The 27,842-nt window shown below is 55.6% G+C and overlaps 3 protein-coding genes across 7 annotated transcripts; 2 read left to right on the top strand and 1 right to left on the bottom strand.

Annotated features, from left to right (window-relative positions):
- Positions 1–428: 428 nt before the first annotated feature.
- Positions 429–16,330, top strand: TPST2 (tyrosylprotein sulfotransferase 2). Of its 4 annotated transcripts, none has more exons than XM_086856510.1 (8): positions 429–519; positions 4,197–4,273; positions 8,041–8,106; positions 11,056–11,958; positions 13,400–13,598; positions 14,310–14,360; positions 14,483–14,531; positions 15,776–16,330. In XM_086856510.1, the coding sequence occupies exons 4-7, from the start codon at positions 11,123–11,125 to the stop codon at positions 14,510–14,512; spliced, it is 1,116 nt and encodes a 371-aa protein (XP_086712636.1). In that variant the 5' UTR covers positions 429–519; positions 4,197–4,273; positions 8,041–8,106; positions 11,056–11,122; the 3' UTR covers positions 14,513–14,531; positions 15,776–16,330. The 4 variants fall into 4 exon arrangements, with proteins under 4 accessions (XP_086712636.1, XP_086712637.1, XP_086712638.1 ...); XM_086856512.1 differs by having other exon boundaries at positions 494–659; XM_086856511.1 differs by lacking the exon at positions 4,197–4,273 and having other exon boundaries at positions 455–519.
- Positions 16,330–26,593, top strand: TFIP11 (tuftelin interacting protein 11). 2 transcript variants are annotated; one of them, XM_086856507.1, is made up of 13 exons: positions 16,330–16,794; positions 17,296–17,449; positions 18,117–18,273; positions 18,777–18,904; positions 19,368–19,520; positions 20,221–20,730; positions 21,519–21,625; positions 21,859–22,027; positions 22,220–22,463; positions 23,055–23,197; positions 23,711–23,876; positions 24,475–24,947; positions 25,087–26,593. In XM_086856507.1, exons 1-12 carry the CDS (start codon positions 16,598–16,600, stop codon positions 24,828–24,830), a joined length of 2,484 nt encoding a protein of 827 aa, XP_086712633.1. In that variant the 5' UTR covers positions 16,330–16,597; the 3' UTR covers positions 24,831–24,947; positions 25,087–26,593. The 2 variants fall into 2 exon arrangements, with proteins under 2 accessions (XP_086712633.1, XP_086712632.1); XM_086856506.1 differs by having other exon boundaries at positions 24,475–25,041; positions 25,182–26,593.
- On the bottom strand, positions 25,971–27,807 carry SRRD (SRR1 domain containing). The gene is made up of 7 exons (XM_086856514.1): positions 27,628–27,807; positions 27,517–27,557; positions 27,291–27,427; positions 27,122–27,220; positions 26,881–27,035; positions 26,621–26,666; positions 25,971–26,341 (listed from the first exon to the last, which is right to left on the bottom strand). Exons 1-7 carry the CDS (start codon positions 27,783–27,785, stop codon positions 26,135–26,137), a joined length of 843 nt encoding a protein of 280 aa, XP_086712640.1. The 5' UTR covers positions 27,786–27,807; the 3' UTR covers positions 25,971–26,134.
- Positions 27,808–27,842: the final 35 nt, after the last annotated feature.

The raw sequence follows: 27,842 nt of genomic DNA, 5'->3' as shown, positions 1-27,842 counted from the left end.
TCGGGTGTCATTTCACCGCGCTCCCACGCCGCTAATTAGCGACGGCGGTGATTAATTACAGCGACAGCAGTGACGGCAGAGCTGCCGGGCTCTGCACACGGGCAACACCGGGACGGGAGCGGGGAGCGGGGATAACGGTGAGGCCGCGGGCAGAGCGGTGCGGAGCGCTCCTGGCAACTCGCGGGGACGGCTGCGCGGCCACGGCCGGTACCGGCACGGACACGGACACGGACACGGGCACGGACACGGACACGGACACGGACACGGACACGGGCTGGGGCAGGGACACGGGCTCGGTTCCGGGCTCGGTTCCCCGGTGCCCCCCGGTGCCCCCCGGTGCCCCCCGGTTCCCCCCGGTGCCGCCCGGTGCCCCCCGGTGCCCCCCGGTGCCGCCCGGTTCCCCCCGGTGCCGCCCGGTGCCGCCCGGTGCGCAGGCGCGGAGCGGCGGGCGGGGATCCCGGCCCCGCGTGCGCGTGACGTCGCCGCGTCTCGCGCCGCTCCGGGCCGGCGGCGGCCCCGGTGAGTGCGGGGGGCACCGAGGGGAGCGGCCCGGCCCGGCCCGGGTACCGCGTGTGCCCCCGCCGTTTGTTCCCCCCGGCTGGCAGGTGGCAGCGGCCGGGCTGCGCGGCGGGAGCTGCCTGCTACCGGCTCGGGGCTCGGTGGGTGGCGCGGAGCGGCGGGGGATGCTCGGTGCGCAGTGCGGGGGGGTGCGCGGTGCTGGGGGCGCCGGGCGGTGATGCGTGATCGGAACGGTGCTGGGGACACAGAGCGGTCCTCGGTGCTGGGTGCTCGGTGCGGAGCGCTCGGAGCGGTGCTGGGTGCCCAGCGCAGGATGCTCGGTGCTGGGTGCCCAGTGTAAGATGCTCGGTGCTGGGTGCCCAGCGCAGGATGCTCGGAGCGGTGCTGGGTGCCCAGCGCAGGATGCTCGGAGCAGGGTGCCCAGCGCAGGATGCTCGGAGCAGGGTGCCCAGCGCAGGATGCTAGGAGCGGTGCTGGGTGCCCTGTGCAGGATGATCGGTGCTGGGTGCCCAGCGCAGGATGCTCAGTGCTGGGTGCCCAGCGCAGGATGCTCAGTGCTGGGTGCCCAGCGCAGGATGCTCGGTGCTGGGTACCCTGTGCAGGATGATCGGTGCTGGGTGCCCAGCGCAGGATGCTCGGTGCTGGGTGCCCAGCGCAGGATGCTCGGTGCTGGGTACCCAGAGCAGGAGGCTCGGAGCAGGGTGCCCAATGCAGGATGCACGGTGCTGGGTGCCCAGTGTAAGATGCTCGGAGCAGGGTGCCCAGCGCAGGATGCTCGGTGCTGGGGTCATGAGTGGTGCTGGGTGCAGTGCAGGGTGTGCTGAGGTGGCCACAGTGCACAGAACACAGTGCAGGATGCACAGCAGGTGAGACAAGGTCTTGAGCGCGGGGTGCTTCTCGTACCTTTGTCCTCCCGTTCTGCTCTTTGGCACATGGTCCCCTCTCCCCGCTCCCATGGCATCCCTCTGGCAGTCCAGCACCAAGCTGTGCCTCCATAACCTGAGCACTGCCATACACAGAGGCACCCATGGGCTGGGGCTGTCCCTCTGTCCAGGTGTCCCGAGCTCAGCCAGGGTTGGGACTGCCCTCCTATACCAGGATGAGCGTGGTGGCTTGGGCAGGTGGCCAGTGAGAGGCTGCATCTGCGGGTCTTGGGTAGCATCAGCCTCTGCTGAGGCTCAGGAGCTGTTGGCAGCACCAAGGTCAGCTGGCTGTGAGATGTGGGTCCCTCGGCAGGGGGTGCAGACAGGCTCCTGAGCAGCTGTGTTGGCACCTTGCAGCCCACCCAGAGCAACGGCACTCTCCTGGCAGTGCCTGTTACTCGGCTGTGCCTGCATGGCAGAGATGTGACATCCATGCTTTGTCCAGCTCATGTTCCTTGGGTCTCATGGCTGGAGCTGCTGGCACTGGGGCTGGCAGTGAGAGCTGGGCTGCTCTCCTTTGCAGGCAGGGGATGGTTTGCATCACAGAGGCCTTTGCTCTGTCCCTCGCTGTGTTTGTTTGCATGCTCGGGCTCTGTCCAAAAATCATCTCACAGCTTGAAACCCCTTCAGACGCCTCCCTCTGCCAGGCCCCGCCAGCTGCCTGGACTCGGTTTTGGGAGGCGAGTCCCCCCTTGGCGCAGCCGTGCTGCTCCTCCTGCTCAGGCACCGAGCAACGGTGAGTGGGGAGATCCGAATAATTGGTGCTAAGGGCTTTCCAGGTTTGCCGTGTGCTTTGTGGGAATGCTGCAGGGTGCTCGTGGGGAGCTGTCAAGAGCCAACGCGGGTGCCTGCAAGCAGGGTTTGCCATCGCATGCCGGTGGCAGCTGGTGCCCCGAGGCTGCTGCATGTGGCACCACAGGAGCAGCTGTGCTGCAGAGCCCAGAGGGAGCTCAGGGTCTGTGCGGACTCATGTGAGAGAGGCAGCCTGGAATTTGGGGGACAGCAGCTGAACTGGGCACTGTGTGGGTCCTCCCCAGCTTTGCCCACAGCAGCTGGCACTGGGGGCTTCGCTGTGGGGGAAAGTGGCAGGGCTTGGGGTCTCTGCAGGACACTGGTGGGCTCACCAGCATGGGCAGGCTCGTGCCACCACCATCCTCTGCCTGTAGGTTTTACAAACTGTATTAGTAATTTCTGTCGCTATTTTAAGGAGATTTTTCCAAAGGCAGTTTGCATTTACGGGTACGCTGAGCCTTCGGGGATGTGTGGGATGGAGGAGCTCTGTTAAAACACAGGGACTGTCAAGAAGATTTTTGGAGAGAGAAAACAAACCCCCAGCAGGTGGTTTTATTTGGCACCGTACAGATGTGCCTTGTGATGAATTTGTGATGCCTTGAGGAACCTCAGCCTCATGCCTTGGCTGAGCACGTTTCCCTCCAGATTGCACGGGCAGTGGGCACACAGAATGCGGGAGAAGCGTGCCCTGGTGTCGGCTGCCTGCTTTGGTTCGCTCTCTTTTCCAAGCCTTTAGTGCCCTGTCACAGGAGCTCCTTGTCCCCTCCCAGGGACAGCAAACAGGAGCAGCAGCAGGGGTTGCTCAATGCAGAGCGCTCGGAAGTGAAGCAAGCGGCTCTTCCCACCGTGCATTCCCAGGCAGTGACCCCAGACTGAGCTCCGAAGGGGCTGAAGCATCCAGGTGCTTCTCCACGGAGGAATGGCCACGGGCACGTTGGCTCTGGAGCCCCAGGCTGCTGTGCTGGGGCAGGGGAAGCTGTTCCAGCACTCCTGTTCCTGCTCAGTGCTGGGAGCGATCCTGTGCTGCGAGCGGCTGTTGCTGGCACTGGCTGGGCTGCCAGGGGGGTGGGAAAGCAGCCACCCCCCAGGGCAGCTGTGGCACAGCTGGCTGCAGGCCAGCGTGACCGGCTGGCACTCAGGCCATGGGCACAGGCCTTGGTGGGCCAGCTTTTGCAGATGCAAGCGGCAGCAGAGGAGGAGCAGGGCTCCCAGCTGGGCTGGTGCAGACAGGAAGGCGCTCGGATGTCCCGCGCAGGGTGGTTTGGCTGCCGAGGCAGCAGTGGCGCAGGCTCGGAAGGACCTGGTTCTGTTTCTTCCAGCGGTGGTTTCACAAGAGCTTTTCCTGTGCCAGGGCTTGGGGGTGGTCATTGCCCGTCCTCGCTGGGGCTGGGAGTGGGAGGCCACGAGTTCACACATTGCTGGAGTGGGTGCTGGTGCTTCCCAAAGTTTCTGGTGTTGTGGAGATGCCAAATGATTGCCGTTATGGCATCTGTTGTACCGAGCATGGCTGGGCATTGCTGGTGGTCCTGGGGCTGGTCTGTGCTCAGGGCTGTGTTCCTGAGGGAGCTGCAGGAAACAGGACAAGAACGAGCAGAGGAGCTGAGAAAGATGGGGAGGTGAGGCACAGCAGTGTCCCCTCTCCCCTCCCTGCCTGTGGGGCGAGCAGCGGCACCTCCGTCCTTGCTGCCCTGCCCTGCTCTCAGGCACTGCCTCCAGGGCTGCTGCTGCTGCTGCATGGGGAAATAAAACACTTTGATTTTGTTTCTTAAGCAAATTTGAGGTTTTGGGGTTTGTCTTGCAGAAACAACTTTTTATTTGCAGATCCTGATCTTTGTGCGTGCAAGAATGGAGGTTGTTGAGACTTAGGGTTTGGCGTGTGGATTGGGAAAATATTTTTTGAAGATACTTAGTGTTTTTTTCTAGCAGTTCCTCTGACTTCTCTTTCTCCCTGTTGTATGGCAGGCTCTGACCACCCACATTCCTGCAGGGAATGTTTGTGCAGTTTTGTGAGGGAAGAGCTGTGTTTGCATCCAAGCGTGGTGAGTGAACATGAGGGCTGCAACCCTCACCCTTCCCCTGTGGGAATGCCCAGGACATACCCTGGATGAGGGGTGGGAGTTGGAGGGACCTGGTCAGGGGCATGGAGATCATAGAATCATCAGAGAATCATGGAGTGGTTTGGGTTAGAAAGGATCTTAAAGATCTTCTAGTTCCACCCCTCTTCCCTGGGCAGGGACACCTTCCACTAGACCGGGTTGCTCAGAGCTCCATCCAGCCTAGCCTTGGACACTTCCAGGGATCCAGGGGCAGCCACAGCTTCCCTGGGTGAGAGGAGCTGGGGGAGAGCTCGGTGCTTTCTCAGAGCCCCATCCTCCAGCAGGACAGTGGAGTCAGTGATCAGGCACAAGGGGAGCCAACATGGGAGTGTCACCATCAGTGGCACCTGTGCTGCCTTTGCCTTTGTCCCCCTGAGGCAGCAACTGCAGTTTAATTAAGGAAGGGGGAAGCTCTGTGGGTTAATTAAAATCCAGGAGCTCCCTCTGAAGTGTAGAGCTCATGTCCCATTTCAGCACAAGCGCATCTGACGTGCCGGAGCCTTGCTGCGGTGTGAGGACACGGTGCCAGGTGCTGGGGAGTGGCTGGGTGCCTCCATCCCTGTGTCCTGCCAGCAGCTTTCCCTTGGGCATTCCATAATTAATCTGCCACTCTGAGCTGAGGGCCGTGTCCCTGAGAGGGTGGCAGGGTGAATGCTGAGATTTCCATCTCCAGGTGATAAAATGCCATCTCCATACTTGGAACGAGGGATGGCAGAGGGGACTTACTGTAAATTGGTGGGATTTTTATTATTTGAGGAAGACTGTACCATTGAGCAGGATAATAAAACGTTTTGCTAATCATAACAGCTTTGAGGCAATAAACCCAACAGTCTGTTTGTGCTGTGAAATGTCTGTGGATTCTCTGCTGATGTGACTTAGGGCCTGTTGAAGCTGGCTGGCACACAGTGCCCATATCCCTGGCTCTTCTCTGGGATGCAGGGATGCTCGGCTGGAATGGGTGGTGTGGCTCAGGGCTCTCATCTTGCAGGCTTTTCTGAGCCAGAAAGTGTTTGAAGCTGGCTGTCTTAATCCTCAGGTTCTGCTAGTTTATTTTTCTAGATACCCAGCAGTGAGAATAAATTCCCCTTTACACCCTGAGGATGCTGGGTGCTAAAATGCAGCTGGAGCAGCCTCTGTGTGGTTTGGGTGCTGAGGTGGCTGCTTGAACACTCATCCCTGAACTCTTCTGACTGTTATTTTTCCCTGGGATGATGTGGCGGTACAAGTATAAACCACAGGGCTGTTTGGGGATTTTCCAAAAACACCCAGGTGTTTTTGCTGGGATTGGTTGTGTTTTCACTGGAATTGGCCTCTGTTCCAGTGAATGCCCTGGGTTCATGACCTGCAGTGCAGCTTCAGTTTGAATCACCAAACCCGTCCTGCTCTCGCCATGTGGTGGCTGACAGCAGCTCTTCTTTTTTTGTTGTGGGGTTTTTTTTTGAGTGCTGCAGCTTCATTTTCATATCTTCTCTCCGAGGCTCAGGGCCATGGCTCACCTGCAGCAGAGGTAGGTGCAGAGCCCCTGTCCCAGCACTGGGGTGGGTGGGGTTGGGCCCTGTTCCCACTGTCCTGTGGGATCGATCCCGGTCTGTGCTGGGGTGGAGGAGCATGAGGGGGTTGTGCAACAGGGCTGACACTGCACTTGGTGACCACAGCCACTCCCGTGGTGCTTCTGTGTGCTCCTGGTAGAGATTGGGGCTGGCCCCATACTCCATGCTCCATGCTGCATTCCAGTCCTGCTAAGAGAGATACTTGGGAAATGTTTGGAAATGTGCAGTACGAGTTGCCAGCAGGAACATCCAGGAGGAGCAGAGCTGCCATCAGCAGCACCAGCTTTGGACTGAGCTCAGGTTGGGATGAAGCAGTGGCCCTCAGGCAAGCTGTGTTTATTTTTGTAAATGAACTGGAGGCTATCAATTCAGTAATTAAATATTGCTGATTTGTAAAGATGTGAGTTGGATATGTTGGGACATTTCTTGCTGACCACAGTTTCTGCTGCTGTTCCGCCACAAGGGCGCCTGCAGATCCTCATCCTTTTATTAAGCACCAACAAATTGAGCTCAAATTTTCCAGGCCACACCTACATCTTTTGGGGAGGCTGCACTTAATGACAATCATTTCTGGGAATGGTTTAAAGGAAAATGCAGCTTTTGATTGTATGGGGCTTCTCCTAGAAACTGGTTTAGTGGTTGTTTGTAACACTTTAACAAAGGGTGTTTCGTCACTGCTGAGGGTGCTGTGCTGGCCCAGGGGCTGTTCTGGGGGTGGTTTTTACCCGTTCCCAGTGCAGGTGCCAAGGTCAGGGGTTCCACTCAGGGGTTCTGACCGGGGTTTCGGTCAGAGCTGTTGCTGGAGCCCAGCTGGTGGTGACGCCCGCACAGCATCAGGAAGGAAGTGACAAACAAGTGCGTGTCCGTGTGTCTGTGCACGGGCAGGAGCTGGAGCTGTTTCTGGAGTGGGGTGAGTCGGGTGGGCTGTTAAACCCCCCCTGGCCCTGCACCTCAGCGCTCGTGGCACTGCAGAAGGACATCCAGGGATGCAGCTGCTGCTCCGTGGAGCTACAGCCTGGTCTGGAGCTGGAATCCTGCTGCCCGTGGAGGCCAGGCTGAGCAGGAAGCCTCGCAGGGAAGCGCCTGTTCTGCGGATAAGCCCTTGCAGAGTTCATGCTGGGTGGAGTTTCCCTCTGGTTTCTCCTTAGGCACAGGGGCCGGTGACACTCGATGGCAGGAGAGGAGACTCGGGTGGCTGGAATAGCCATTAGTGTCACTGCTGGAAACGTTCTCAGGAACATCCTGTGAGGCCAGGACCTGCTGTGCAGCCACGGGGAGCTGACTGGGAATGTCCCAGCAGCAGTGACCCCATGATGGTCCCATGTCCGTGCTGTGATCCTGGGAGCAGAGTGACATCCAGTGATCCGCCAGATCCTGGCCCCTCGGGGTGCTCTGCTGCAGCTCTGTGTCCTGGACTGTCCCCAGGATGCTCTGTGCTTGCAGGATGGCTTCAGCCAAAGCTGCTGGGCTCCCTGGCATGGAGCAGTCCTTGTGGGTGCAGGTGCTGTGTGCTTGTGGGAACCCTGGTGTCCAGGGGTTTGGTTCCCAGCCTGGGGGGATTTGTCTGCTGTGAGGGGCTGGTGCTGCTGCCTGGTGCTGTGGTGAGGCTGGAGAGAGCTTTGTTCCTTGGGCTGGATCTGGGAGGCACTGCCAGGTCTGCAGGTCCTCTGGGCTCTATCTCCTTTCCCTGTCACTGATTTGGGGGCTCTGGTCGTTGTCTGACTCGTGCCTGATTTCAGCATTTGCAGCAGGCGAGTGTGGAGCTGCTTCCTCTGGTCACGGCTGTTGTGTGAGTCGGTGTGTGCTGGAATTGTGCCCAGCTGGATTGTCATCCCCTGGGCTTTAGACATCCCGGCTGCTCGGGTCCCCCTGAGGCCTCTCCCTTCCAGGAGGCTGCATTTCCTAAAAGAGCAGCTGCCCTGCTGCTTCCCTCTCTGTGTCCTGGCTTGGCTGTGCTGTGTGAGCAGTGCTGGTGTCTCAGGGCAGGTGTGCCAAGTCCAGCTGCCAGCACTGACCATGACCTGGGACCACCAGCTCTGCCAGGAATGCCTTCCCTGGGGCTCAGAGGAGGCTGTGGGCGGGAAGGGAAGGTGCTGAGGAGGAGAGCAGATGTGTGTGCTAAATAAACAAATCAACACTGTGCCTTCTCTTCCTCACCAGGTGTTTTGGTGGCCACAGGTTCAGCATGAAGCTCAACTAGCAGCACAATGACCATACAGGGGAAAGGTAAGAGTGAGCAGCTGGATGGGTGCTTCCCCTGGGATGCTGCACATCTGTCTGATGATGTTGCACATCTGTCCACACCGCCACTGGTGCCCCGTTGATCCTGTGTTGCTTTCACAAGCTGGCAGCACACAGTGTCAGTCTTGTTCATGCTCAAGTCCCTTCAGCATGGGAATAGGGAAGACTTGCTGCCTGTAGGACCTCTTGTCACCCTGCTGTCTCTTTCCCACTGGTTCCCATCCTCCCCCACGCTCTGGGTGCCAGCCTTGCTCTGATACTGGCCCCTGGCCCTGGGTCACATCCCTGTCCTGCTGTGTCCAAGCTGCACTCAGGAGCTTCAGCCCTGGATTGCTGCTGGCACTTTGATTTCTGCTCCCATGTCACTATTCCCTAACACCTTGTGCCAAAGTAGCCTCTGAGAGCTCCCTAATTCCTGCTGCAGTGGGGAGCTCTTAGAGCCAGCTTGGGCATCTGAAAGGGTGTTGTCTCTGGAAGGGCTGTCTCTGCTCAGACAGCCCTGCACCTAATTACACTGTGATTCCACCACAGTGTCTGCTGGGGAGGAAATGACCCATCCATATTCCCTCACAGACTAATGAGGCCCATAAATTTTAGGAAATTCTCAGTGGGGAATTGCACAAAGGAGCTGAGAACCAGCTGGGCCGTTTGTGGTTGCCCCTGGCCCATGGCCAGACACGCTCTGGATGTTGTTCAGCCCTCCCAGCACATTGGGGTGATCCCAATGGAGAGGTTTGTCCCATTCCAGCCTTTCCAGGGCCAGAGGCTGCCGTGCAGGGGCAGAGCCAGAGTCCAGAGCTCAGCAGTGGGGAGAAGCCATGCTCCTCTGGGCAGCTGCCTTTCCCACTCCCCACACAGAGTGGGAGCTTCCCCACGCTGGTGGTGTTGGGTGGGAGCAGTGGGGAGCTGGACAGGCAGGGTGGTCCCCAGGGGCTCACAGAATCTCAGGATCATTCAGGTTGGGAAAGCCCTCCAAGATCATCAAGTCCAAGCTGTGCCCAGACCCCACCTTGTCCCCAGCCCAGAGCACTGAGTGCCATGTCCAGGAACTCCTTGGACACCTCCAGGGATGGGGACTCCACCACCTCTCTGGGCAGCTCCTTCCAAGGCCTGAGCACTCTTTCCATGAGGAAATTCCTCCTGATGTCTGACCTGAGCCTCCCCTGGCACAGCTGGCAGCCCCAGCCACCCTCCCATCGCACACAATATGAGAGTCCCTTTGTTCCCTCCGCAGCTTGGCCAGAGCTGCTGGAGCATCTCGGTGGGAACTGCTCCTTGTCAGCTGCTTCTCCTGGAGAACAGAGCACTTCTGTGCTCCAGCCTTCTTTCATGATGCAGCCTTTGCTGCTAATTAGCCTGTCTTGGTCTGCATCGCCCTAATTATTCCACTTGGCCCTCAATCCTGCCTGCTCCTCTGCCATCCATTGAAATGGGTCTTGTGGCATTTGCAATTATTTTGGGGTGAACATTTGAATATATTTACATGACTGAAACAGATGAAGAGAGCAGGAAGGAACAGCATTTGTCTTGTTAATGGCTCTGACTCTGCTTGGTGCTGCAAAAATGCCAGAGCAGTTGGGTGTCCCTCTGATCTACATCCCAACAAATCCACCCACTTTATCTCATACCTGGGGATGCAGTTGAGGCTGTTCAGCTTTGGTATGTTACCCAGCAGCTGGTTGGGGTGGACCAAGGAGTAAAGAGCCACAAAAATACTTTTGGTGGTGATGTTGCTGTGTTGCTGGGTTGGGGAAGGGCATCCCTGGGCTGGCAGAGAGGCACTGCCTGAGCAGGACTGGATAAAAGCCGGAGGGTGAATGGGAGCAGTCCAGAACGGTGGACTGGGATGTCAGGAGCTGGAAGGGGGGAGCAGAGTGAGTCCCTGAGTGCCTGGCAGAGGGGGCAGGAGCAGGGAAGCTGTCCAGCTCCAGGCTCTCTCCTGCCTGCTCCCTGCTCTGCATGGGCTGCTGCACAATGTGTTCCTTCGTGGAGGGGAGAAAACGCTTTTCTGGAGCAGCTCTTTGGCCTGTCAGCCAAACAGAATCCATGGACGGCCCGTTCCTTCCACTCCATTCAGCTCCTGCCCCAGCCTCATAATCACAAAGAACTGGAAATCCTGGGGTGAGCCCAGGGGAGGATTGCAAAACCTGCACTCGCAACTGGGGCGGACGGGGGGAGGGGGTGGGAAGCGGTGCCAGCATTCCCGGGAGTCCCTCCGGGCACGCAGCGGAGCTGGGCACTCACAGAGGCTGCAGCCTTCCTGCTGGATGTCCTTCCCAGCCGTGGAAAACCCCAAAGAGTCTCGGTGCCAGATGAAGTTTCACGGATTTGTCTGTCAGGTCAGTTTGCGAGGCAGGGCAGGGTGGTGAACGCTGCGTGTGGCTGTTCACTCTCAGATGGCTGAATTTCTCTGTGCTTCATTCTAACGGTTTCTCCTGACTTAGACCCATAAAGCTGGCATGAGAGGCTTTTGTTTTCTCCTCATTTCAGCTTCCCCCCTCCCCTGTGACGGCAGGGTTAAACTAAACAAAATGTAGGGAGGATGCAGGTGGCTGAGAGGTGAGCAGTGCTGGAGCGCTGACTTGGGTTTGGGAGGCATAACCTCACTGAGGGTCTGGGCTTCATCTGAGATGAAACAGGCTCTCTCTAAAGATTTTGCTTTAAGGAATCCCTGAGTATACAGGGCCCCTCCTCTCCAAGACGTTCCTGGAACTTTGCTCCAGCTGTAAACCTGTTGTTTCTGCGAGCACAAACAGCGCAGAAATTCTCTCTTTGGGTGTGCACTGAGGCAAACTTTAATTACCTGCTGGGTGTAAGGCACCAAGCCTGGGAGGTGCTGATAAGCGAAGGAGGTGATGAAATCCTGGGATGGTGTCAGCATCCCATGGGAGCAGGGCTGGCCCCGCTGCTCTGACAGTGCTGTTCTTCTTGCAGATGCCCGTGGGGTTGGACACTCGCTAGCGGAGAGCTGAAGCCCCCAGCCTGTGCCCAGGAGAGCAGGATGCGGGTCACCACGCGCAGGGTGCTGCTGCTGGTGGGCTCGGTGGCGGCCCTGATGGTGACCCTGCACCTGGGGCAGCAGGTCCTGGAGTGCCAGCAGGTCCTGAGCGAGAGGCGGCACAGGCTGATGAGGCCCGAGAACGAGGAGCTGGTGATGATGGACGCCAACCACGTGGAGTACCGGTACAGCAAGGACATGCCCCTGATCTTCATCGGCGGCGTCCCCCGCAGCGGCACCACGCTGATGAGGGCCATGCTGGACGCCCACCCCGAGGTGCGCTGCGGGGAGGAGACCCGCATCATCCCCCGCGTGCTGGCCATGCGCCAGGCCTGGTCCAAGTCCGGCCGCGAGAAGATGCGCCTGGACGAGGCGGGGGTGACGGACCAGGTGCTGGACGCGGCCATGCAGGCCTTCATCCTGGAAGTGATCGCCAAGCACGGCGAGCCCGCCAGGTACCTGTGCAACAAGGACCCCTTCACGCTCAAGTCCTCCGTGTACCTGTCCCGGCTGTTCCCCAACTCCAAGTTCCTGCTGATGGTGCGGGACGGGCGCGCCTCGGTGCACTCCATGATCACGCGCAAGGTGACGATCGCCGGCTTCGACCTGAACAGCTACCGGGACTGCCTGACCAAGTGGAACAAGGCCATCGAGGTGATGTATTCCCAGTGCCTGGAGATCGGCCGCGCCCGCTGCCTGCCCGTCTACTACGAGCAGCTGGTGCTGCACCCCGAGCAGTCCATGCACAACATCATGAGGTTCCTGGACATCTCCTGGAGCGACACGGTGCTGCACCATGAGGAGCTCATCGGGAAGCCCGGTGGGGTGTCCCTTTCCAAGTGAGTCTGGGCTCCTTCCTCAGCTTTTCAAGGGGTATTTTCATCACTCAAAGCAGGCTAAAACTGGGAACAGAGTTGCTGGGGTTTTGTTTGATTCTGGGGGAGGAAGGACAGCACAGTGTACTGCAGTGGGGTTTGTGTGCCTGAGTAAGAAATGGCTTTAATGCTCCCAATATGTTGTACTCCACAGAACAGCTTGTCAAGCAAGGATTTCAGGAGCAGGTGACTGTTTAATCTCTCTTGACACTGCAGAAATTATTTCAGTCTCTAATTTGCAAGGAGCTGCTTGCTCTGAAACGTGAGCTCTTTAATGCCTCTTTCTCCACCCGTCCTCAGATGCCTCCTTGATGTGATTAGTTGTGTTGCTAATGATGATGAGCTGCAGTTCTTGCCAGGTCTGGGGCTGGTATTGCAGAATAAAAGCAATACCTGCTCAGTGGAGGCACACCCAGCACTCCCTCCTGGCCTCTCCATGTTCAGGGGGGGGCGTTTACCTTCTCCCACTTTCTTTTCCTCTTTTAATGCTGTTTCTTTTCTAAGTGAAAGCTTAAGTCAGGCTTAGCAAAATTTAATCAGCCGTGTAAGGGGTTTATCCAAGTCTCCATATCAGTTGCTGGTGCCCTGGTGGTGAGGGCACAGGAGCCACAGGGCATGTGCAGCTGCTCTGGTTTTCTGGGATGCCCTGGGAATGCAGCTGGCTCTGCTTCCCTGTTTGCTCAGAGTGAATTGGTCCAGGCTGCTCAGATCAGGTTTTGAATATTCATAGGGGATCACCAGGTGTATCTGTGCTACAGCCCACACATCTTACATACATCTTATCACATCATTTTCCTCTGATAAGGAGAGGTGTCCTGGTGAAAACCCCTGTCCCAGTGCAGGATAGATCCCTCCTGTAGGAAAAGAGGAAGCAGCCTCGAGTTGTGTCAGAGGAGGTTTAGGTTGGACAAAAAGGAAAATGCCTTTCCTGAAAGGGTAGTTAAGCATTGGAACAGAACAGTGGTAGAGTCACCATCATTTGAAGGAATTTCAAAGTTGTGTGGATGTGGCAGCTGGGGACATGGGTCAGTGGTGGTCTTAGCAGTGCTGGGGGAATGATTGGTCTAAATGGTTTTAGAGGGTTTTTCCAACTTTATTGATTCCATTACTCTAAGCAGGAGGACCCAGCCTCTGGGGCTGTGGAACCCCCTGCCAGAGTCTGCTTCCCCAGGGCTGTGAGGGACAGAAGCTGTGGCTACCCCTTCAAAGGAAGTGCCCAAGGCCAAGTGGGACCGGACTTGGAGCAACCTGGGATAGTGGAAGGTGTCCCTGCCCATGGCAGGCAGTGGGATGGGATGTAAGGTTCTCCTGTGGTTCTCTGTGGAGGAGCTGTGTGTGAGCCCGGCACATGCATGAAATCCAACCACTGTGTCTTTTGGTTGTTTTTTTCCTTTATTTTCCCCAGGATAGAAAGGTCAACAGACCAGGTGATCAAGCCGGTGAACATGGAGGCGTTATCCAAATGGATCGGGCACATCCCGGGGGATGTGCTGCAGGACATGGCCCACATCGCCCCCATGCTCGCCAGGCTCGGCTACGACCCCTACGCCAACCCCCCCAACTACGGCCACCCCGACCCCCTGGTTGTCAACAACACGCACAGAGTGAGTGGCACTGCCATGGGGGGACGGGCCAGGGGCTCACGGAGCCCCCCAGAGCAAGGGAAGCTCCTGGACCGGATCAGGAAAGAGCAGGGGGGAAACAGACTCATACAGGGAAAACAGAATCACAGAATTCCAGGATCATTCAGGTTGGAAAAGGCCTCCCAGAACCATCGAGTCCAACTGATACCTGATCCTCACCTTGTCACCAGCCCAGAGCACGGAGTGCCACATGGAGCACATTCCTTGGACACCTCCAGGGAGACTCCAAACCTCCCCGGGCAGTTCCAAGCCCTGATCTCCCTTTCCATGAGGAAATTCCTCCTGATGTCCAGCCTGACCCTCCCCTGGCACAGTTTGATGCTGTTCCCTCTCCTCCTGTCCCTGTTCCCTGGGAGCAGAGCCCAACCCCCCCAGCTGTCCCCTCCTGTCAGGGAGTTGTGCAGAGCCAGAAGGTCCCCCCTGAGCCTCCTTTGCTCCAGGCTGAGCCCCTTTCCCAGCTCCCTCAGCCCCTCCTGGGGCTCCAGCCCCTTCCCCAGCTCTGTTCCCTTCCCTGGACACGCTCCAGCCCCTCAATGTCCATCCTGGAGAGAGACCCAGAGCAGGACAGAGCACTCAAGGTGTTTCCCTGGGAAGGCTGGGAATGGCTGGCAGCAGAAACCCAGAGGTATTTCCACTGCCCCAGAGGGTCACTCCAGCTTCTCTTTCCCACAGGTTTTAAAGGGGGATTATAAAACACCGGCCAATCTCAAAGGTCACCTGCAGGTAAGAGCTGGGCATACCCTGAGGGTTTGGGGGTTTGGGACACACCAGGGTGCCTGGTGCTTGCTCCCTTCCCTGAGGAATGCTGGCTCAGAGATGACCCTTCTCTTTTGGGGCTCTTCCAGGTGACTCAGAACACATCATCTCCTCACTAAAAAATTTAATGATTTCCAGGTAAGACTCTTTACTTCATTTTGGGATTTGGGCAAATCCACATAGGTTGCCCCAGAACTTGGTTTGTGTGATTTCTGTGGATCAGCTGGGGTTCCAGGCCCATTCCTGGTGCCAGGGATCCTTCACAGTCGCCTTAGATCTTCCCACACAATGCTTCTGTGTGGGACCATTTGTAAGGAATTCTTTTCCTGAGCTCTGGGAACAGGATTAAAGCTGCAAAATGAAACTCAGCCGCTTGGGAGGGTTATTGCAGCCCGTCCCCGCGGGCAGCAGGGACACATGGAATGTGTGGATGAGCTGAGCTGCTCCCCAGCTGCCTCCAAAGACATGCCATGGACCTGAGGAAGGGGATAGAAAACAAAGGAAAACATGATGGAAAACAAAGCTGCTGCCTTGGGCTTCTGCTCCAGAGACAACTGTTGATGTGTTGGATATTCTTCCTCCCTGCTAAAGCATAAAATATTCTTGGTACTAAAACTGATCCTTTAAGAGCAAGTTTCTGTGTGCAAGCAGATGGTTGGGCTAGAAAAAGATCAGAAGCACTGAGGGAAGATCAGGAATTGTTTGTCCCCTGTCCTGGGCTGAGAATTGGTTCCTTTCCTGCCATTTTTTGTGTCACAGGGGCTTTAAACTTTCAGCTGGGCATTGCTGTGCTGGTCTGAGGGGATTCTGTTCCCAGTGGGATCCTGTTCCTGAGGGGATCCTGTTCCCAATGGGATCTTTCCCCTGAGGGAATCCTGTTCCTGAGGGGATCCTGTTCCCAATGGGATCTTTCCCTGAGGGAATCCTGTTCGTGAGGGGATCCTGTTCCAAATGGGATCTTTCCCCTGAGGGAATCCTGTTCCTGAGGGGATCCTGTTCCAAATGGGATCTTTCCCCTGAGGGAATCCTGTTCCTGAGGGGATCCTGTTCCCAATGGGATCTTTCCCTGAGGGAATCCTGTTCCTGAGGGGATCCTGTTCCAAATGGGATCTTTCCCTGAGGGAATCCTGTTCCTGAGGGGATCCTGTTCCAAATGGGATCTTTCCCCTAAAGGAATCCTGTTCCTGAGGGGATCCTGTTCCAAATGGGATCTTTCCCTGAGGGAATCCTGTTCCTGAGGGGATCCTGTTCCCCATGGGATCTTTCCCCTGAGGGAATCCTGTTCCTGAGGGGGACCCTGCCCCTGAGGGGACCCTGCCCCTGAGGGGACCCTGCCCCTGAGGGGACCCTGCCCCTGAGGTTCTGTGTTTTGTCTCTTCCAGAACGCTGCCAATGGCCTGTTGTTGCCCGAGAAGGAAGAGTGTGCAGTGGGCCCGTGGAAATCAGTTCTCCAAGCATATTGCTTGCTCCTACTGTTGCCAAATGACTGCGCTCCAGGAATGTATTTGCATTTATTTGCAAAGGCCAAACGTGCTCCGCGGCGGGAACGTCGCCGGCCTCTCCCAGCGCTCCGTGGGGAATGCAGCTGTGGAAATCCGGACTCGGGGGGCGGGAGGAGATTCCCTGTGCCGTGGCTGGAGGACTCTGTACATCGCGTTTGTGTCTCGTGATCCGTTCCCCGTTCCCGGTGTGGGGAACAGCCCTCCCATCCCTGCTGTTCCGTATTCCTGGGACCGGGAAGAGCCACCCTGCTCCTCCTGTTCCCAACTCCCAGGGTCAGGAACAGCCCCCTGGCCCCGAAGAGCCTTTGTGGTGCGTGTACCGTCCCCCCCACCTCCTCCCCGACCCTGCAGAGGCTATTGCAGAGTTAATATATGGCCCCTCCCCCCCTCCACTCCCGGTGTCGGACACCATTAAAGTGTTGATTTGATATTTAATATTTTAATTATTAATGGCGCGGGCTCCGCCCCTTTACACTGCCGGGCCACAGGGCGGCGCTGCCGGCCTGGCGACTCTATGGTTTGGGGGGGTGGGGGGGGTTTGCGCGCTATGGGAGGGGACCGGAAGTGAATGGGGCGCTTCCGGTTTGGCGGCGCGGCCGGGGCCGGTCCCGGCATCCCTGAGCGAGCGGGCGGTCCCGGGTCGGGAGTTCGTGAGCGGACCGGGGGCCCCTGAGCGGGCCGGGGAATCCCGGTGTTGCCGCGATGTCGATGTCGCACCTGTACGGCACGGACGGAGACGATGGCGTGGAGATGGAGAGCTTCGAGGTGTCGGACTGGGACCTGCAGAACGAATTCAACCCGCACCGGCAGCGGCACCGCCAGACCAAGGAGGAGGCGACCTACGGCGTGTGGGCCGAGCGCGACTCGGACGAGGAGAGGCCCAGCTTCGGCGGGAAGCGGTAGGGTCGGGCTGGGACCCCAGGAGCTGCCCCGGCCTCGGAGCTTCCCCCCGTTCCCTGCAGCTTCCCCCCGTTCCCTGCAGCTTCCCCCCGTTCCCTACAGCTTCCCCCCGTTCCCTGCAGCTTCCCCCCGTTCCCTGCAGCTTCCCCCCGTTCCCTGCAGCTTCCCCCCGTTCCCTGCAGCTTCCCCCCGTTCCCTGCAGCTTCCCCCCGTTCCCTGCAACTTCCCCCGGTTCCCTGCAGCTTCCCCCCGTTCCCTGGGCCTTTCCCGGCTGTGAACACCCACCCAAGCAGCCCATCCTGCTGCCCTCGGGACCCCCTCAGCTGTAGAGATTTTGGCTGTGCTCGCTCCCTGCAGCGCGGGGAGAGGATGGGGATTGCCTGGCAAAAGCAGGATTAAACAGCTCCTTTGATATCCCATTTTTGCGGGGTGGAAGGCACAGCAGCTGCGATGCTCCTGTAGAAATGTGTCCTGGAGCAGAATTCCCTCTCGTTTTGCAGCTCCAGGGATTACTCGGCCCCCGTGAGCTTTGTCAGTGCTGGGCTGAGGAAGGCGGCAGCTGAGGAGCTCTCGGATGAGGACTCGGATGATGATGAGAAGCCTGTGAAGCAGGAGGAGATTCCCAAGGAGTTTGTGCCCAAGAAGTTAAAAACAGTGAGTTCTCCAGGAAGTTTACTGTTCTCTGTTTTATATTTATGAAACTCAGGCTGTGGTCGAGGGCAGCAAAATTGTAATAGAGCTCTAAAAAAGGGAGAAATAATTAAACCAGAGACCCAAATGTGTCAGTAAGGGAAGTGTTTGCTTTGATAAAAATACATTGATAAGACAAAAATCAGAATAGTAAATCATTGGTACAACTGTACATTGATATAATGGTTGTGTGTCTTTGGGCATCAGTCCTTTGGTTTTTCTCAATATTCCAGTTTTGGTCAGTGGAGGTTTAAAGAAGAGAATTCCTGTGATTTTCCTGCCTTTCAGAGACTTTAGTTTTCTACTTTCACAGAGTGGACAAATCCAGGCATGTTATAAATTAAAACTCAAATCTTTATTTTTAGTTAAAACCAGAAAGAATTTGCTTCAGCTAAATCTGGTTGTGGAACCTGAGAACTGTCAGGTTGTCAGCCAGAGTTTTTCAGGACTTTCATTTCCCATTTGAGGAATTTCAGGAATCTCCATAGGTGCTTCATTGATGCACAAACAAGGTTCCAGTGAGCTGGGCAGTGTGGGGACAGCAGGATTTCTTCTGGGAAGAACCTTCTGAGGGATTATTGGTTATTTGAAGCCTCAGGGCTGCAGGTTTTTGTGTGTTTGTTTTTGACAGGGTGGAAATTTCAAGCCCAGCCAGAAAGGCTTTGTAGGGGGCTCCAAGTCCTTTGTGGATTTTGGCAGCTGGGAGAGACACACTAAAGGAATTGGACAGAAGCTTCTGCAGAAGATGGGATATGTCCCTGGAAGGGGTCTGGGGAAGAATGCTCAAGGTACTGTCAGTGTGTTTGGTGGTTTATTATTAACTGGGGATTTGGAGGAGAGGTTGGATTCCTTAAAGAACTGCCAGTCCCAGGTGGCTTCAACTTCTTTCTTGTTTTCCTGCCAGTGATCCGGGCCCTGTGGTGAGACTCAGGGGTGTTCAAACTGACCTGTGGTCATTTTCTACCCTGTATTTTACAAGAGAAGAATAGCAAGAAAAAAAGGCAGTAAATTCCAAAGGCGATCATCCCACGGAAAAGGAGATGCTGTTTTATGTGGCAGAATAAAAAGGGAGTGAAGTGTGGTTGGGAATAAGGCTGTGCTTTGGCAGTTTGGTGTGTGCTGGGGCGAAGTGATTTTATAGGGAATCGGTGATGCTGGAAGTACCACGGTGCTGGAGGCAGTGCCAGGGAGGGTGTTGGTGCTGATCTGGTAACTTGCAGGGAAAGCCTGGCTGTTCTGCTCTCTCCCAGCACACAAGCTGCTCCTCCTGACCCCATTCCCATCCTGCCAGGAATCATCAATCCCATCGAGGCTAAGCAGAGGAAAGGCAAAGGTGCTGTGGGTGCTTACGGCTCTGAGAGGACCCCGCAGTCCTTGCAGGACTTCCCTGTGGTGGACTCAGAAGAGGAAACTGAGGAGGTATTTCTGGAGTTCTTGCTGTTTCCCTGCTGTGCTGTGTGTACAAAATTCAGTTTTCTTAATTTCTGTGTCAGAGAAAACTGTTTGGACTCATTTTAGAAAAGAAGCCAAACACAGAGCACATAGATTTCGTTTAGTCACATCTTTCTTGTGACTGCAATGTTCTTTTCTGGCTCACTCTTGTTTCAGTAGCTTTGCTAGAATCCCTCCTTTGAAGAGTCCCCCACATAAATAGTCTTTGTCTTTTGTTTAAATAAAAAAAAAGATCAGGAACATCCTGTTCATTAATCCATAGGGTGGGTGACTGGCCCACAGCATCTGAGCTGGTTTGGCATCAGCTTTTCCACTTGCCAGTTATTTCCTGTACAAATTCCTCATTGATCTGGTGGTTATTTTCATGTAGAAAGGGGCAGATTTGGGGGTGACAAAGAGCAGCCAGCACAACTCTGCTGTTTTTCTCCAGGAATTTCAGAAGGAGCTCAGCCAGTGGCGGAAGGACCCGAATGGAGGCAAGAAAAAGCCCAAGTACAGCTACAAGACAGTGGAAGAGCTGAAAGCCAAGGGCAGGATCAGCAAGCAGCTTGCAGCCCCTCAGAAGGAGCTGTCCCAGGTCAAGGTGAGGTTGATAAGCCAAGAGGTGACCCCTGAGGAACAGTTCGGGCTTTTTGGTGTCACCAGCACCTTTCAGCCACTAGTAACCTCAGTATAGCCAGTCCTAGGAACTGCCTGTGCAGCCTCATGGAATTCATCCCTGAGCCATGTAATAGCTCTGTGTCACCTGGATGTGGTGACAGATTAAATGTGAGTGTGTGTAGGGGGTTAATTGTAATTTAAGTTTAATTGTTTCACGTTTGTCATAATTAACACTCATTTACTTCTGAAAGCACAGTTGTCCTTTTTGGGATTGTTTGAACCATCTGCTACCTCAAAGGGACAGTAAGGGATTTGTTTGGTGTGCACTCAAATTATGGATCTGAAATTAAAGTGTCTCTGTAAAATTAATAGAAGTTCTAAGTGCAATAACTCATAGTGTAACTAATGGCAAGATCACTGCTTGTAGAATCATTCAGTGAAACTGGGATGAGATGAGGAGATTTCTCTCTGTTTCCAGATTGTCTCTTACTCATTCTAACTCCTTGTGTCTGGAGAAGGACATTGTGGAGGCAATCCCCTCGTTCAGACACAGTGTACATTAGCAGCCTCCTGGGGTAATTAAGGTCCTTGGAAATCTCCAGATTCCAGGTTGGAGTCAGGGATTTTCTCCTTCTTTGAGAATGAGGGTTTTTTGTAAGAGAATTTGTTCTGTGTGCTGGCAGGTGATTGACATGACGGGCCGGGAGCAGAAGGTTTATTACAGCTACAGCCAGATCAGCCACAAGCACAACATCCCAGATGACAGCCCCCAGCAGCCCCTGGGCAAGGACTCCAAGCCCCAGGGCTTTGCCCTGCCCGAGCTGGAGCACAACCTGCAGCTGCTCATCGACATCACGGAGCAGGAGATCATCCAGAGCGACCGGCAGCTGCAGTACGAGAGGGACATGGTGGTCAACCTGAGCCACGAGATCCAGAAGATGGCTGAGGTGCTGTCCCACGAGGAGAAGGCCATCAGCAACCTCAGCAAGGTGCTGGACATGGTGGAGGAGTGTGAGAGGCGGATGCAGCCAGGCTGTGAGAACCCCCTGACCCTGGATGAGTGTGCAAAGATCTTTGAGACCCTGCAGGACAAGTACTACGAGGAGTACAGGATGTCGGACAGGGTGGACCTGGCAGTGGCCATAGTTTATCCTCTCATGAAGGAATACTTCAAGAATTGGGATCCCCTCAAGGTGTGTGTTGGTTTGAGTTACCTGCAGTCCTCACTTGATGGCTCCAGTAATCTTTGTTACCTTGTCTCGAGTGTCCTGGTCTAGTGGGAGGTGTCCCTGCCCATGGTGGAATGAGATGAGCTTTAAGGTCCCTTCAAATCCAAACCAGTCTGTGATTCTGGGATTCTAAATTCCTGACCAGTCTGGAGAAAAAGAGACAAAGTGAAATCCTTTACTGTCCCCATTCTCAGACATTTGCTGGGTGAAAATTTGGGAATTTGTAAGGTTAAAACCAATCCCTTTTATGAGTGTTGGGATGAAAAATTTGGTGAAAAACAAATCTCTAGCTGTTGTTTTTTAGCAAAAGCAGGAGAGATTTTTCTGTCAGGTATCAGAGATGCACAGTCTGTTCTCAGTGCCATTTAGGCTGGGATTGAGTCTGGATCTCTGTACACCTGGAAAAGTTCAGACTGTTCTCTCCCTGGAGGTGTATTAATACTGTAGGGTGGGATTTTCCTCTGGCAGGACTTTACTAAAAGTCATTTAAGAAATGACAGATATGGCACTTGGGGCTCTGGGCTGGTGACAAGGTGGGGAGAGGTCACAGGTTGGGCTCAGTGGTCTGGGAGTTCCTTTCCAACTTGAATAATTTTGGGATTCTAGAATTAAGCCTGCAAGCTTCTGGCTTGCCCTAAGAGGAGTTGAGAAGGCTGGCTGTGCTCAGCACACCATCAGATCCCAGCTCTGTGCAGATCCCAGCTGGAATTAATGGAGAAGCATACAGACCATTTGTGCTTTATCATTCCCAGGACTGTACATATGGCACAGAGATCATAGCCAAGTGGAAGAGCCTTCTGGAAAACGATCAGCTGTTATCCCACAGTGGGCAGGACCTGTCAACAGATGCTTTTCACAGGTAAAGAACAAATGATTTTTACTTTGTGCAGCATCTTCCAGTGCTGCTTCCTCAGGGATGGAAAAGAGGGAGACATAAGGGAGCTTTTCCCAAGGATTCCCTTGCTGGGCCTGTTAAAATCAGTTTGCAGCTACAGAAAGGAAGCAGCTTTAACTAGCAGCTCCCATTTGGTTTGTTTAGGCCCAGGTTGTAGCTTTGAGCTTCATTTTGATTTGTTTGGGGTTTCTTCCCAGACTGATGTGGGAGATCTGGATGCCGTATGTCAGAAACATCGTGGCACGGTGGCAGCCAAGGAACTGTGGATCCATGGTAGATTTCTTGGATAGCTGGGTGAATGTTGTTCCTGTGTGGATACTGGATAACATTCTGGATCAGCTCATCTTTCCCAAGCTGCAGAAGGAGGTGAGAGGAGAGGGCTGGGGAGAGCAAAGCTCTGAAGCAGTGTTTAAATTCCAACTGGAACTCCCAAACACCAGTGTGCAGCCTCTGACGATGGATTGAGGCGTCGGGGCTTGCACCACAGCTCTTTATGCTTAAAAAAAAAACTTGCTGCTGGTGGCTGGACTCAGTTAATCTTTCCTGTCGTGCCCCAAGGTGGAGAGCTGGAATCCACTGACGGACACGGTGCCGATCCACTCGTGGATCCACCCCTGGCTGCCGCTGATGCAGGCGCGGCTGGAGCCGCTGTACTCGCCCATCCGCAACAAGCTGGCCAACGCCCTGCAGAAGTGGCACCCCAGCGACTCCTCTGCCAAGCTCATCCTTCAGCCCTGGAAGGATGTGTTCACTCCCGGCTCCTGGGAGGCTTTCATGGTCAAGAACATCGTGCCTAAACTCGGTGAGACAATAGACAGTGCTGGATTTTGGGAATCTGCTGGTGGCATCTCCCCCCTGACACCAAGGAAAGATCCTTGCTAATGTGGGTGCCAGTGTTACATCAGAGATTGTTGTTAGTGAGGTTAGACCAAGCTTGCCTTTGATTTTCTGCTACCAGTCCTGTGCAGAGGCAGAAAGATTAGAGAAATATGAGGAATTACTCTGGTTATTCTCTAGATTTTCTGTCTTATTTTTTATACATCATCCATCTCCAGCTGGTAGGAATATCTGAGAGGTGTCAGATAGGACCAAGCTGTGAGGTGTCTGTTACTCCTGAATTGGTCTGTTCTGATGTTTCACCTTGAGTTTTGTAATGCAGACTGGCTAAAATGTTAAAAAATAGTTGAGTGTTTTCAGTTTGTCAGTTCTGGCAGCAATTTGTAATCACTGGAAGTGGAAATGCACCATTTTATGGCAGGATCAGCCAAAGATCCTTGCTGTCCCTTAGGAAAACAAAAAGGTGCTGCTCAAGTTCTTGTATTGGTAGTGAAGGTAGTGAAAGAGGTCAGGGCACTGAGTGAGGCCCTTTTCTAACTGTCCTCTCCTTTCCCAGGGATGTGTCTGAATGAGCTCATCATCAACCCGCACCAGCAGCACATGGATGCCTTTTACTGGGTGATCGACTGGGAGGGGATGATTTCTGTCTCCAGCCTCGTTGGACTGCTGGAGAAACACTTCTTCCCAAAGTGGCTGCAGGTGAGACACTGAGGGCTGAGGAAGGAGTTTAGTGATTCCTAAACTGGAATTTTAGGAATTTAGGAACCCCAGTTTGGCTGGGAAGTGTTTTAGTGATTCCTGCCCAGGAATTGCAGTGCTGGTGCTGAACTGGGCTGGTTCCCACTCACAGCTCAGTAGTCATTGGAATAGTTCCTCCTTTCACTGACACTCAGTAATAAACCAAGTGGTAAATTATGCCAGGAGAGATTCAGGTAGGACATCAGGAGGAATTTCCTCATGGAAAGGGTGGTCAGGCACTGGAAGGGGCTGCCCAGGGAGGTGATGGAGTCCCCATCCTTGGAGGTGTCCAAGGAAGGCCTGGCTGTGGCACTCAGTGCTCTGGGCTGGTTGATAAGGGGCTGATTTGCCACACATTGGACTCAATACTCTTGGAATCTTTTCCATGTTTAATGACTCTGGGATTCTGTAGCAGAGAGGCCTCTCCTGCACAAATATCCCTGTGCTGCCTTTGACCCGTCCCTTGCTCTGCAGGTGCTCTGCTCTTGGCTCAGCAACAGCCCCAACTATGAAGAGATCACCAAGTGGTACCTGGGCTGGAAGTCCATGTTCTCAGACCAGGTGCTGGCACATCCCTCCATCAAAGACAAGTTCAATGAAGCCCTTGACATCATGAACCGGGCTGTGTCCTCCAGTGTGGGTAGGTGGCTCGTGGGGGTGGCTGTGCTGCTCTGGGCTGCCAGCACAGTCAGTGTTGCTCCTGGGGGGCTGATTGGAGCATGGCCCTGCTGGCAGCACGGCAGCAGCTCCCATGGGCAGTGAAACTCAGTGGGCTCTGCCTTGCTGTGTCCTGAAAGAACACCTCTGAGGTGCTGCTCAGTAGTTCTGGACTGCACTGAAGCAGAAACAGATTTTTGGTGGCTTGCTGGGCCATCCTCTTCCAGCCTTACCCTGTCAGTCAGACATCATCCTTTAGGGCTTGATTTCTAAAGCTGTCATTATTGGGTATTTTTTTCTTTATGGTGAGATACAGGTTTTTTTCCTTATCTTTACATCTGTTCCCTTCCACATGACTCTCCCCAAGACCTAAAAGTGATTGTTGGGAATTCACTGGAAGTTACATTGTATAAAAGAAAAGGGAGTAGCACCTGAAATTTGCCCTCTTTCCAAAACTGAGAACTCCCCTTCTGGGCCCCAACTTGAACACCACACTCCTATTGTCTTGTTTGACTTGCCAGATGGAGCTGCTTCCCTCTGGGAACATCTGAGGACCATGTTCTCCCCATTCTCTCCCCCAGGTGGGTACATGCAGCCGGGCGCCCGGGAGAACATCGCGTACCTGACGCACACGGAGCGCCGCAAGGACTTCCAGTACGAGGCCATGCAGGAGCGGCGCGAGGCCGAGAACATGGCCCAGCGCGGCATCGGCGCCGCCGCCGGCTCCGTGCCCATGAACTTCAAGGACCTCATCCAGACCAAGGCCGAGGAGCACAACATCGTCTTCATGCCCGTCATCGGGAAGCGGCACGAGGGCAAGCAGCTCTACACCTTCGGCAGGATCGTCATCTACATCGACAGGGGCGTGGTGTTCGTGCAAGGGGAGAAGACCTGGGTGCCCACCTCGCTGCAGAGCCTCATTGACATGGCCAAGTGAGGTCTCTGTGCCAGCAGAGACCACCTGGGTGCCCACCTCACTGCAGAGCCTCACTGACATGGCCAAGTGAGGTCTCTGTGCCAGCAGAGATCACCTGGGTGCCCACCTCACTGCAGAGCCTCACTGACATGACCAAGTGAGGCCTCTGTGCCAGGGGAGATCACCTGGGTGCCCACCTCGCTGCAGAGCCTCACTGACATGACCAAGTGAGGTCTCTGTGCCAGGGGAGATCACCTGGGTGCCCACCTCGCTGCAGAGCCTCACTGACATGGCCAAGTGAGGTCTCTGTGCCAGGGGAGATCACCTGGGTGCCCACCTCACTGCAGAGCCTCATTGACATGGCCAAGTGAGACCCTGCTGGGGACTCTGTCACCACCCAGGAACAGCCTCCAGGTAACCCTTAGAATAAGTAAGTTCCAGGTTTGTAAATAGTGACAGGAGCTGGATGCCAGGATGGTTTTTATTGGAAGAACTGTTCAGGCAGTGGCAAGAGGATGGAGGGTCAGACTTCCCGACCTGGGAACCCAGGCTAAGGGAGAATAAGCAGTGCTGACACTTGTGGTTGCCACCTGGGACAGAGGTTTACCAGCAGGTTAGGAGGGATCACATTCTCTGCTCCAAGAGCAGAGTGAGGGCTGGCCCAGCTGAGTCCCATGAGTCTCTAGTGACAGATGTCACAGCTTGTGCTGTGTGCTGTGCTGGCAGTGAGTTACTGTCCCCACAACATCCCTCACACAGTGGGCTCCTCTTTGCTGCACACAGCCAGGACCTGTCCAACTCTCTCTGTGGGACTGCAGTGGTTAAGAGCACAGAGGTGAGGGACGGAATCCTAATGCTTCTTTTCCTGGAGGGAGCTGACCTGGGTGTTCTCAGGACCGATCAAGAGCTGATTTCAGCAGCAATCAGAGCTGGGAGCTTTTTCCAAGCCTGCACTGGGAACCAGACCCCAACACCTCCCACTACAAACCGCTCAGATAATTTCCCCTTCCTGGTGCTTTGAAAGGTGTGTAGGACATGCAAAGGCCTTGAATTGGTGTGGAAGTGGAGGGAATCAAAGAGCAGTCACTGCAGTGTGAATGGTTCTCAAGGCAGGTTTTGGTAGAATTGATTTGCTGTAGTTCAGCAAGTGTAAGTCAAAGCTCAGCTTTACTTTTTATTAAATAACATAGAAAAATGTCCCATCACCTCAGCATTCAGGTGCTGCCACTTTTGACAGAGCCTGATGCTACTTGAGCTCCATCTCAGCTGCCCAGAAGCTTCCATGGGAAGAGTTGTGGATCCCAGCCCTGCCACCACAGGGATGGTCAGGCCTTGGCAGTAGCTCCCTCCCCCTTCCTGATGATCTCCAGGTCCTCACAATCTTGGTACATCGGCTCCTCCACGAAATCCCAGACCTCAGAGGAGAGCTCCTGCAGTTTATCCAGGGGAAACCAGTGCACAGAGGTGTCATTGAAAGTGTCCAGGTAGCGGGGGTGACTGGGGAGTGCCACTTCCTCCACTCCTTTCAAGACCTAAAAGATCATTTGGGGAAAAATTTACAATGCAGAAGCCCCCTCCTGCAAAGCTGAGCCAGTGAGGATGAGAATGGTGTTACATTACCCTCAGCCCCTGTGTGCAGGATGTTCTGCAGATGTTCAACAATCCTAAAGTGATTAGCTTTTATATTATAGTGCCTAGGAAAAAGGTTTTAAAAATACCCCCCTTCTTCTTTTCAGTGGCAATTCATTTCCTTTCTCATTAAAAGATGTGTTGTCAACATGAAACGATAGTGTTAAACTTTTGCCTCATACCTTTGCTATGTAAGAATAATCTCTCTCCAAGATTCTGGACAGCAATCTGCAATAAGAGAAGATGTTCCTGTGGATTTGGACAGCTTTTCTGCATGGGGGTGGGACAGAGAAGGGGGGGGAAGAGGGCACACGACTGAAAACTTTATGGCAACAAAAATGTGCTAAACAGGGAAATTGCTGTAGGAAACAATAAAGCAGTGGGACAGAGAAGAGGAAAGCACGGTGGGAGGCACTAGAGCCTGCCCAGGGTGTGCCCAGACCTCTCCTCGATTCCTCGGAAGCTGTTCCCGATGATGACCAGCTTGGAGAGCGCCGCGGGGCTCCAGTTGCTCCACAGCAGGTTGTTGTACAGGGCCTTCCCGCAGTGCACCATGTAGAAGAGCGTGGCCGCGCCCTGGACACCGTGCTTCCCCTCCTGCCCGGGACCCGCCGCGCCCGTCACGGCCGGGCCCCGGCCGCGGCCCCCGCGGCTCCGGCCGCTCTGCCCGGGCGTCTCCTCACCTCATTCTCCGGCAGCAGCCGCAGCCCCAGCGCTCGCAGCGCCGCCGCCTCCCGCGCCGAGAAGGCCGGGTCGAACAGGGCGCAGCGGCCGGGCGGCACCTACGGGGACAGTGCGGGGTGAGCGCGGCCCGGCGCTGCCCCCGCTGCTCCCCGCGGTGCCGGTGCTCACCCGCAGCTCCTCCAGCAGCAGCAGCAGGAAGGCGAGCTGGTAGCGAGCGGCGGGGCAGCGCCCGAAGCGGCCCAGCCCGTAGCACACGCAGCGGGCGGGCGGCTCGGCGGGGCCGCTCAGCGGGGCCCTCACGGCTCCTGCGGGCGGCGGGGTCAGCGCGGCGGTGCCGGGGATGGATGTCCCCGCTGTCCCCGCTGTCCCCGCTGTCCCCGCCGCTCGCACTCACCGGAGCTCGCCGCCCAGAAGCCGGAGCTCAGCAGATCGTCCCTGCGGGGAGAGCGCGGCGTTAGCGGGGCCCGGCGGGCAGCGGACACGCGGGCCGGGGCCGGGCACTCACCGCGCCTCTCGCAGCCGCCGCAGCACCGCTTCGGTTCCGGGGCCGCTTTCCCCTTCTTCATCATCATCCTCATCCTCCTCCTTCTCCTCCTCGCCCCGGCCCCGCCGCCGCCGCCGCCGCGCGCGCCCCGCTCGCCACCCGCCCGCCGCCGCCGCCATGCGCGCGGTCACGTGCGCGGTCACGTGCGCGGGGGCGCGCCCGGAACCGGCGGCGGG

The sequence above is a fragment of the Cyanistes caeruleus genome, chromosome 18, assembly GCF_971803275.1.
Source record: "Cyanistes caeruleus chromosome 18, bCyaCae1.hap1.1, whole genome shotgun sequence".
In the NCBI taxonomy this organism is placed as follows: Eukaryota; Metazoa; Chordata; class Aves; order Passeriformes; family Paridae; genus Cyanistes; species Cyanistes caeruleus.
This window is presented reverse-complemented; position numbering and strand designations above follow the sequence as displayed.